Source organism: Sipha flava, unplaced genomic scaffold (genome assembly GCF_003268045.1).
Source record: "Sipha flava isolate LNK unplaced genomic scaffold, YSA_version1 331_pilon_pilon, whole genome shotgun sequence".
In the NCBI taxonomy this organism is placed as follows: Eukaryota; Metazoa; Arthropoda; class Insecta; order Hemiptera; family Aphididae; genus Sipha; species Sipha flava.
The window spans coordinates 48,953-58,517 of NW_020273021.1; the positions used below are offsets into that span (position 1 = coordinate 48,953).

General features: G+C 27.3%; 1 protein-coding gene across 4 annotated transcripts; it reads right to left on the reverse strand.

Annotated features, from left to right (window-relative positions):
* Positions 1 to 305: 305 nt before the first annotated feature.
* LOC112687100 (intraflagellar transport protein 56) lies at positions 306 to 9,402 on the reverse strand. 4 transcript variants are annotated; one of them, XM_025559653.1, is made up of 11 exons: positions 9,049 to 9,402; positions 8,784 to 8,909; positions 6,964 to 7,155; positions 6,693 to 6,901; positions 6,326 to 6,518; positions 5,981 to 6,247; positions 3,960 to 4,157; positions 3,785 to 3,893; positions 2,822 to 3,062; positions 1,228 to 1,351; positions 306 to 454 (listed from the first exon to the last, which is right to left on the reverse strand). In XM_025559653.1, the coding sequence occupies exons 1-10, from the start codon at positions 9,049 to 9,051 to the stop codon at positions 1,240 to 1,242; spliced, it is 1,650 nt and encodes a 549-aa protein (XP_025415438.1). In that variant the 5' UTR covers positions 9,052 to 9,402; the 3' UTR covers positions 306 to 454; positions 1,228 to 1,239. The 4 variants fall into 4 exon arrangements, with proteins under 4 accessions (XP_025415438.1, XP_025415437.1, XP_025415439.1 ...); XM_025559652.1 differs by having other exon boundaries at positions 306 to 532; XM_025559654.1 differs by lacking the exon at positions 306 to 454 and adding an exon at positions 926 to 1,103.
* Between the last annotated feature and the right edge of the window lie 163 nt (positions 9,403 to 9,565).

Here is a 9,565-nt window from a genome sequence, read left to right on the forward strand (position 1 = left end):
CTTAGTATTATAAATTATAAGTTAGTACAATGCTTATAGATAAATGTATAAGAATTGAACTAAGTAGGTTTAAAAGATACAACAAATAGTTAAGGATTGGTAGGTATCTATAATATTCAACCAGTAATGTCAATTATTGCGTTTAAAAAACCGTTCATTTTTGAAAAATATTGTATTTTTATCCGTAGTTAAAATTATTACATACCACTTATAATAAATTATAAAAATTGATTACATTTATAAATTAGTTGATACAACAATAATATTCTAGTAAGACTATTAAATAGGTATTAGTCAACATTTATTACAAAAATAATTATCAAGTTAGTATTATTTAATCTACATAATTACATAACATAGTTGTTATTTTATTAGGTTTACGTTTATAGTTGTGTGTACGAGCCCATACATTTTAGAAGTTTTAACTTGCTGTGAAATCTCCAGGAACTGGTTACTAAGGAATAATAACTCAAAATAATTCAAATCCAGTTATAACATAGTTACTAAAAAAATTAGCTTCTATACAAAAATTCTGAAAATTAAATATTTATTTAATTAAATATTAATTAGTTATTTTTAGGAATGTATATATAGTATATACAGTGGTTAAAATGGGGGAACGGAGGGGGACAGAGTCCCCTTTCTTATTTAAGGTAAGATTATGTGTCCTCTTTAATTTAAGTCACCAAAAGTCCGGGTGGACGCTTAATGGCATTGGTCACCATAGGCGTGCGCACGGGGCGAGCCGGGCGAACTCCGGCTTGACCGGAATTTTTTTGGGGGCATAGTAAAATTCAAACTAACCGTAGTAAAATGTCTACATATATTTTAATATGTTCGTGGAAATCAATTTGTTGTATTTATATAATTTGATTTTAAAAAATTTAAAGTTTTACTTTTAACTTCAAAAATACATGTCTAAAAATTAGCAATATAATACTTGATTCTATGTATAGATATAAATACTATATTGTTTTTAATTTACAACAGATCTACTACGTTGAAGTGTTAGAGAAAAATTAAGAGCACTGTCTAAGTATGGGGGCACTAATTGTATCCATGCTTGACCGGAAGTTGAAGTCTGTGCAAGGCTATGTTGGTCACTAAAATACAATATTGAATATACAATACTTATTATATATATATATAATAAGGGGAATAGAGGTTCGACTATTCAACTGTAAATCAAAGTCTTGTATCTATGACGGATACATATATTATACATACCAATTGATACACCTAAACAACTACTTTGTTATTTTTTGCCCATTTCTTCATCATTTTAATAATTTGTTCGACTTGAGAATTTGCAGAATTTCTTAATAATTGAATAACATCGGCTATTAGATCCCTAAAATACACAAATATAATTCATCAATACTTTTAAAGTGGTCATAAAATTAATTATATTTTATAATAGGTTGGTATCTATTTAATTTAAAAAGTAGGATATTATACAAGTGAATTCTTGTGTCAAAAAAAGTAAACTAGTATAATTAAAAGTATTTTTATTCATATATTTATTGTATTTAATTATAAAAATTAAATATCTTTGGTTAGATTATTTTAAAGTAATTATAAACTTTTAAAACTATATAAAACTGTATTTTGAAAGTTCGTGGTTATTATTCTGTAAAATTTACATAGTGACTTATTTTGGAAATTATTTATGGTAATATGCTTTCAGATAATCTGGAGCATTTTTATATATATAATTTATTTTTGTAAACTTAAAATAATTTTTTCAATTCATTGAATGAAAAGTTTGTTATTAGCAAAATGATTATTTTAAGTAATTTAAACATATTAAATATGGAAGTTATTGATTTATATACAGTGAAATGCTGATTATTCGAACCTCAATCAATCAGACATCCAATTATTCAGACGAGAATCGGACGAAAAAAACATTGGTCTTTTAATAACTCGTAAATAGTATTTTAACATTGATAATTAGATATCCACCATTTAATTATGGAAGTATATAATATATAATGTATATTATATATATAAATAAAAATACATGTATAAATAATGTACATAAACATATGTATATGTATAAATAAAAATGATTCCTTACAATTATCCTTTTACTTGGTTTATTTAGTTTATTCCTTTATAGTTAAATACTATAATAAAATTATTTGTTTATTGTTATAAATTTCAAATTATATTACATTTAAATAATAAATATATAAAATATGTTCATGCAATTATAAGACTTTTGATGTGTCATATGTGAATTATCTGGATCACCTTTACATAAATCCGAATAATTGGTGTTCCACATATACATAAGTAAATATGTTTTTTAATTTATTTTGTACTTAATATCATATAATCTTAATATTTTTAAGTTTATATTTTATTTCGTATCATAATAATCTTATTCTTATGGAGTTATAATAATTCTTGATTGATATATAATAATATTATTCAAATATACATATGTATACACATAAGTGGAACTAGGGTTGGAAGACAGGGATTCATCCCCGGGCGTACAACTTTAGAGGGTATAATTTTTGTAATTATTAACAACTAATTTGATATTTTTAACTTTGTTAAATACTGTTATCAGGTTAAACTCAATAAATATGATTTTATATTAATTATTAGAAAAAAATTCTCGAGAAGAATATTTAATTATTGATCTATGGTAGGGTGTAATTTTTTACCCCAGCTGTAAAAATTCCTAGTTCCACCTCTGTATATAGGTATATACCAAACATATATATTTTTTATAGGTTGTATGTCTTATGTATTATTTAAATTCTTAAGATCAAAAACGTAATTAAAAAAACTTGATTATTATACACACTTTGGTTGATTGCCAAGAACAATTTGTTGAAATATACCCGCACAAGCACCACGTTTTCCTTCCCAATACTCAGGCAACAAATCCAACCTTTCAAGCATATCAAAAGCTTTAGCTGATTGCCAAAATTGATTAGTTTTATAACAGTCATTTGCAATAGATTGTAAAATTATTAATGAATCTTGTGAATTTTCCATTTTCAAATATAAATCCCATGCTGATTGTGGTTTTTTATTCATAATAACTAAAAAATACATTATTAATCAATTTCGCACATATTTTAATGGCATTCAATTAACTTTAAACTATTGCTTTATTAAAAATTCTGAAGTTTAAAATGCTATTTTGTATATTACTAAATATTATTTAGTGGTAGATAGTCACATTCGTATAGGTCTCAGTGACGTATATAGGGGGGGGGGGACTAGTGGGCTACAGCCCCCTTCCCCCCGAAATTTTTTAAAGAACTTACAAATTATTTTAAACGTATGTTATATTTTAATGGTACTTTATGCTTACTTAGAATTTGCGTCCAACATCAAATCGTTTTGGAACATTCTGTAAATGAAATGTAGATAAGTACCTACTGTGTCTTATTAATAATTCTTAGATACAAGTGGTAATTTAACTCTGTAGTAGCCCTTCCCGAAAATATTTTCTATATACGCCACTGATAGGTCTACACAATGTATGTTGTTCATACACAGGGACGGCACGAGAAGGAGGACAATAGTGACAGTTTCCCAGGGCCCCACGCCTTAAATTATAATTAAGGCCCCGCGGTTCTGATTTAACTGAACTTAAAAATATTTTATTAATATAAATTGTAAGACCCAATATTTATTTTGCCCAGGGTCTCGCAAACTCTAGCACCGTCACTGTTCATACATCATAAGTCCATTCATAATCATGAATCATCGATATTTTAGATATAATTAATTTATTATTTGTTAGAAAAAAACTTACAGCAATGTGTTAAATGATTAATAAAAATAAAACTCTCTTGTATTTTTGTATTTTTAACTTGCAAATACATTTCTTCAGCTTCCTTATACTCACCTAAAGCTAATTTAACCTATTTGAAAAGTTAAATAAATGTTTATTATGTTATTAAAAAAAAAACAACAGATAATGAAAATACCTGAGCAAAATTAAAATTAAAACTATCATCATTTGAAAAATAACTTTTTATTGAACTCAAATATAAGCTAACTTCATCATAACGTCCTTCTAAAAATAGGGATGAAGCCATACATTGTCGACCTGGTATTGTATCACATTCACTAGAACTACTTCCTACCATATTGAATAAACTCTGTCCATTCTCAATTTGCTTTGCCTAAAAATATTAGATACACATAAGAATAACTGTATAATGAATTTTGTAAAAATAAAATAAAGGAATAGATTTTTAAATTTAATGAATATTGTATGTTTTTAATAGTTAATAAGTTATATATAATAATTATAATAAAGATATTATAAGAGTATAGCCAATATAAGTACTACCTATGTTAAATTTCTAAACTTCTTGAATTGATATATAATTTATTTTTAATATTTGTTACTAAACGATATGTATATATATGTTACCGGCAGTATGGATGATTCAGATATTTTATAAAATACCTAGGCATTATGCAAAATGCCAATTTTTTTTTTAGACAAAATACAAAACATTTTATTATATGTTATATTACATTAAGATTCTTATAATTATTATACATTATTACTCATATTACAGACAAAATTTAATTTTTATCTATTATTATATTATTACTATTATATAAATATTTTACTTAAACTACTGTTTGCTTATTATAACATGTTGTGGAAAAGTGACATTTTGAAGTGCACAAAATGTTATTTTTAAAGCAAATACACTTTTTATTTTGACACTTGGGCTTACAAACACATTTTAAAAATCCTTGGCCAATTCTTGTGGATTGAATTTTTATTGACTCTTTGTATTATATATCAGATAACAAACTAGTATTAGTGGCCAATTTTTTAAAAAAAATGTTGTAGCGTGTTATAAAATTTCATATAAATCGTATACATAGTTCCAACACCAAAACGAGACACGAAAATGACGAGAAAAAATACGATATTATAATAAAATTATAAAATTATTAGTACGTTCAATATTGTATCTCAGAATTATTATTATAGTAGTAAAAGAATATTAATCTTTATTGAGTTAAATTGTGAACGCACATTTATGATGAGCAATAAGTACAGTTAGTAATAGGCGATGCCCAATTTCGTTTGTTTTCTTCATATTGACTACTCCACGATTAGCATTATACATAATACCTACACAGGCAAAGCTCGTATTATATATATTACCGAGTGATTTTTGACATTTAATATAATGCCTAGGTATTTTATAAAATACCGGATTATCAATATTGCCGGCAACATATATATAGATAGATGTATACATAATATGTGTATGTATGTGTAAGTGTATGTCTTATATTGTTTATGTGCCTATGGCTGAAAATGTTATAAAATGTATTCTTTAACTAGAACCAAAAAACCATTAGTGAAAAGTATGAAGTCAACTATTTAATATTTTAACATTTTTATAGAAAGTAATAAACTATGACATGAAATGAAAAAAAACTATACATAAGTCTTTTAAACTTAATCTCTACAAATATCTAAAAGTTAAGTTTATCTATATGTAGTTTCAAAAATGAATACCTAATGAATATTTAATCTACATGTACCAATTATTATTTACTAGATGTGAAATGCAAATTTTTTTCAGTTATGAGTCACTATTCATTAATTAATTAATTGTAAATTTAATAATGTCTAAATGCTATATATAAAAAAATGTATCTGATTTAATGTATGTTAATTTTAAATAAATTATGAGTACCTAATTATTAGGGTAAATTTTTTTATTAGTATAACATAATTAAATACAAATTCCCTAAACGGTATTAAATATATTTTTTAACAAAAAAATAATAAATTAAAAGTATTTTTAATTAAAGTTAGTAATTATATACCGAGTGGATTATTTAAGATTATGATGTAAAGAGATATCTGCAATTTATAGTTTTGTGACGTCATATAGTATGATTTAAAAATGTTAAGTTTAATACTGAATTAAAAATCTGTTCCTGATTACTTATTTTTTTCATTTACATCTCCTTTTTCTTGACCAACGACCACATTAACAATAGCTTTCAAAACATATTCCTGCGGAATGGCAGGTTCTAAATCTTTAATTAACTCATATGCTTCTTCATTTACACCTTGTCTCAAATAATATATGACTAAATTAAGACGAGCTTCTGGAAGAATATCAATAAGACCCGGTAAGATTTGTAATGCACCTTCTCCTTCACGAAACACAACCATATTGTGTCTGATTAAATCTTCACAAAATTTAAATGTCAACGATCTTCTTGCCTTGCACAATATTACATTGTATATTAATATCTATGTTGAATCATTAAGATTAAGTTAATAGATGATTCTATAACTTACTATAAGGTTTTTTAACTCTGCCTCAGCTGCTTTTCCATCATATAATTTGTATAAATTACAAGCTTTCAAATTAGTTAAAATCATGGAATCTGGATATTTTTTAATATATACATCTAAAATTTCTTGAGAGACATCATAAAAGTCTAATTTGTAATAACAAAGAGCCATGTAAACATTCAATGCTAAAAAATTCCTGTATAATATAAAGAATATGGTAAATTCATTATGAGTTTTATATCTGCATATTGTTTTTACATATATGTGTATGTAAATATCTAATCGATATCATTACTAAATATTTTGTGAGTAATATGTATAATAAACTATAGTAAATAGAAGTATAATTTAATTTATAATTTATGTGTACCGATTATTAATTATCAACTTTTTATAAATATCAATTGCCTCTTGATAATGTGATCTGAGATAATGTATAGCCGCTAGCGACAGTTGGTCTTCAACCACATCCGCTAAAATTTCATGATACTCCATAAGCTTTTTTTCATCGCCTTGTTTATGTGCCAAATGAAATTGTAATCGAGTTTTTACGTCCGATATTTCGGACTTTTCTAATGCCTATTTTAATAAGTACACCAACAATATTAATCAAATTCGTAAAGTTATTATCTGTAAAATACTTCAACAGCTTCCGGGTACATGCCCAAGTAGAAATAGCAACATGCTAAATTAACATATACATGTTTTGGTTTTGAAAATTCGCTAAGGTTTTTGTAAATTAACATTGCGTTATTGTAATCGCCTAAATGAAAATAGCAATACGCAAGCCATTGTTCTAAATCCACGTCTTCTTTCAATTTTTCTAATTCAAACTAAAAGATAAACGAAAAATGAATTAGGTTCTATCATATTGTAAAATTATATTTTATATTATTAATTATTTTAGTAATAAATACAATTTTTAAATGGTGTGTCTTTACGAAGACACTACTATGTATGTCATAAATCAATACTCATTCATAGAGATACATAAATTAAGATGAGTGCGATTTACGTAGACATTAAATATGAAATATTTCAAGTACCGAGGAAACATTTTTACTACAGAAAGCAAAAAAAACTAAACGAGTTTACGAGTTTAAAAATAATCAATCATGATATAAAATCAATTATATTTTGAAATATTAATGTACATAAATATATCACGTCATATATGACGTTGATACGCCTAATAGTACTAATAGTACTATACGGCTCGGAAATTTAGCCTCTAGGAAAGCGGAACAATGAAGTTGGAACTTTTCGAAAACAAAATTATGAGATGGATTTTTGGACTATATAAGAAGATGAGCAAACCGGGGAATGGAGGAAATGACACAACTAAGAACTCCAGAACGTTTTTCAACGCTCTAACATCACAAAAGAAATCTCAGTCAGAAAAATATGTGAAATGTATATTGAATATTTCTTAACTTGCTTTACAAAATATATCTATTACTTAATCATAATTTATTTTTATATAGTAGTTACATAACATATTAACATGATAATGTACTTTAAAATGTTTAAATCAAATTAAACTGTTATGAGATCGTGTTTCTCTACGATTCCATCTACATTCTGTATCCATACTGACAAGTGATGTAGTCCTAAAAAGTCTTAAGTATGCGCCAATTGTAAGAAAAAAGTGTGAGTGGGATGAATCCCTTACCCCACACCCATTTTTTTGGTCCTTTTTAACTATATTTTCGTGCAATAAAACTAAAAATAGACGTGTAAAATGTAATAATAATAATTTTTCTTAATAAACGTGATAACAACGAAATATATTTGTTATTTTTGATTTTTGTAAAAAATAATTACAAAATTAGCTAATATTATTTATAACTATAAAGTATATATGTATAGTATAACTAGTAAACCCGTATACCACCGTATCAAAAATTATATTATGAGTATACTCAACAACAAAAAAATAGAGAAGTCGTTTTATGCCGTATACCCGTGGATACGGGTCCACTACACCACTGATACTGACCATCAGTGGCGTATTCATGGGGGGTTGGGGTCAGAACCCCCCCCCCACTAACCTGAGATGGTAAATTAACTTTTACATGAAACACGGTTTTTTCTTTAATATTTTTATATTATAGAATTTTGACTTGGAAATCATATTAATAATTTGAATAAACACTATAAACGTATTATAAACACGCTGCACACACACACATACACACACACACGCGCGCGCGCGCGCGCGTCATAATATTATGATCATATTTAGATACTTTACTACTACTATAAATTTACTGAACCCCCGCCATAAAAAGTTCCTGACTACGCCATTGCTGACCATAGTTATGTCCTATATTCCGTGTAACTAATATAACTTATAATTTTAGTTTATATTGCATGTTTCTACTACACATTTTACTTTTTATTATGTAGATTGCAACTGCACAATAAAATACGATTATTTGAAATTATTAAAAAAATATACTTTTAAAACTGTCAAAGCTCCAGTGTAGTCCCTTTTTTCGATGAAATCCTTGGCATTTACCTTATGGCTCGTCGGTTGAGCTTTCTCTGGTTGCGGTTCTACCGCAGGTTTTACACGTGATAGTATCTATAAAAAACAATGTTAACTCTTTAAACAAATCCACCGATAACGCGTAAGATACGATTTATGTGAGGAACTAAAATACATTTTCTCTGCGTTTCTAAAGCGATAAATACGTTTAATTTTCATCGTCATCATGTCTTACCATATTTTTAATGTGTTCAACCTACGACTTATAATTAGTTCACGGGTAATTATTTCTACGAGTGTTTCAATCCGACAGATAAACACGCGTATTGTTCGCGTCGACTTAACCCGAATGCAATGGTACACCACTCTATGGATTTTCGTATTGTTGTGGTATCCGCATAAATACTCATATCCATAGCAACTCGTTGGAGGCGAGTTCGTTGAGCGTTGCGCGTACGTGAAATAACGTAAGCACGCCGCGAGGGTCGATGATGGAACGAACAGTTGTCTGCGTTTGTGTCGGAACATATTTTAAGTAATTTTCACTAGGTGGCACTTCAATAAAATTGTCTACCATCGTAGTCGTGTAGAAGTGTCTCAGGTTTTCTGCATGTTATGCAGAACATACAGGGAAAATCAACTCCTGTCGTTGTGGTTGTTATGACAATGTGTTGGTTAGTGGCACGATCACTCACCCACAGGGTACCATTCGATTATCACCGGGGGGGGGGGGGGGGGGGGGGGGGGGGTCA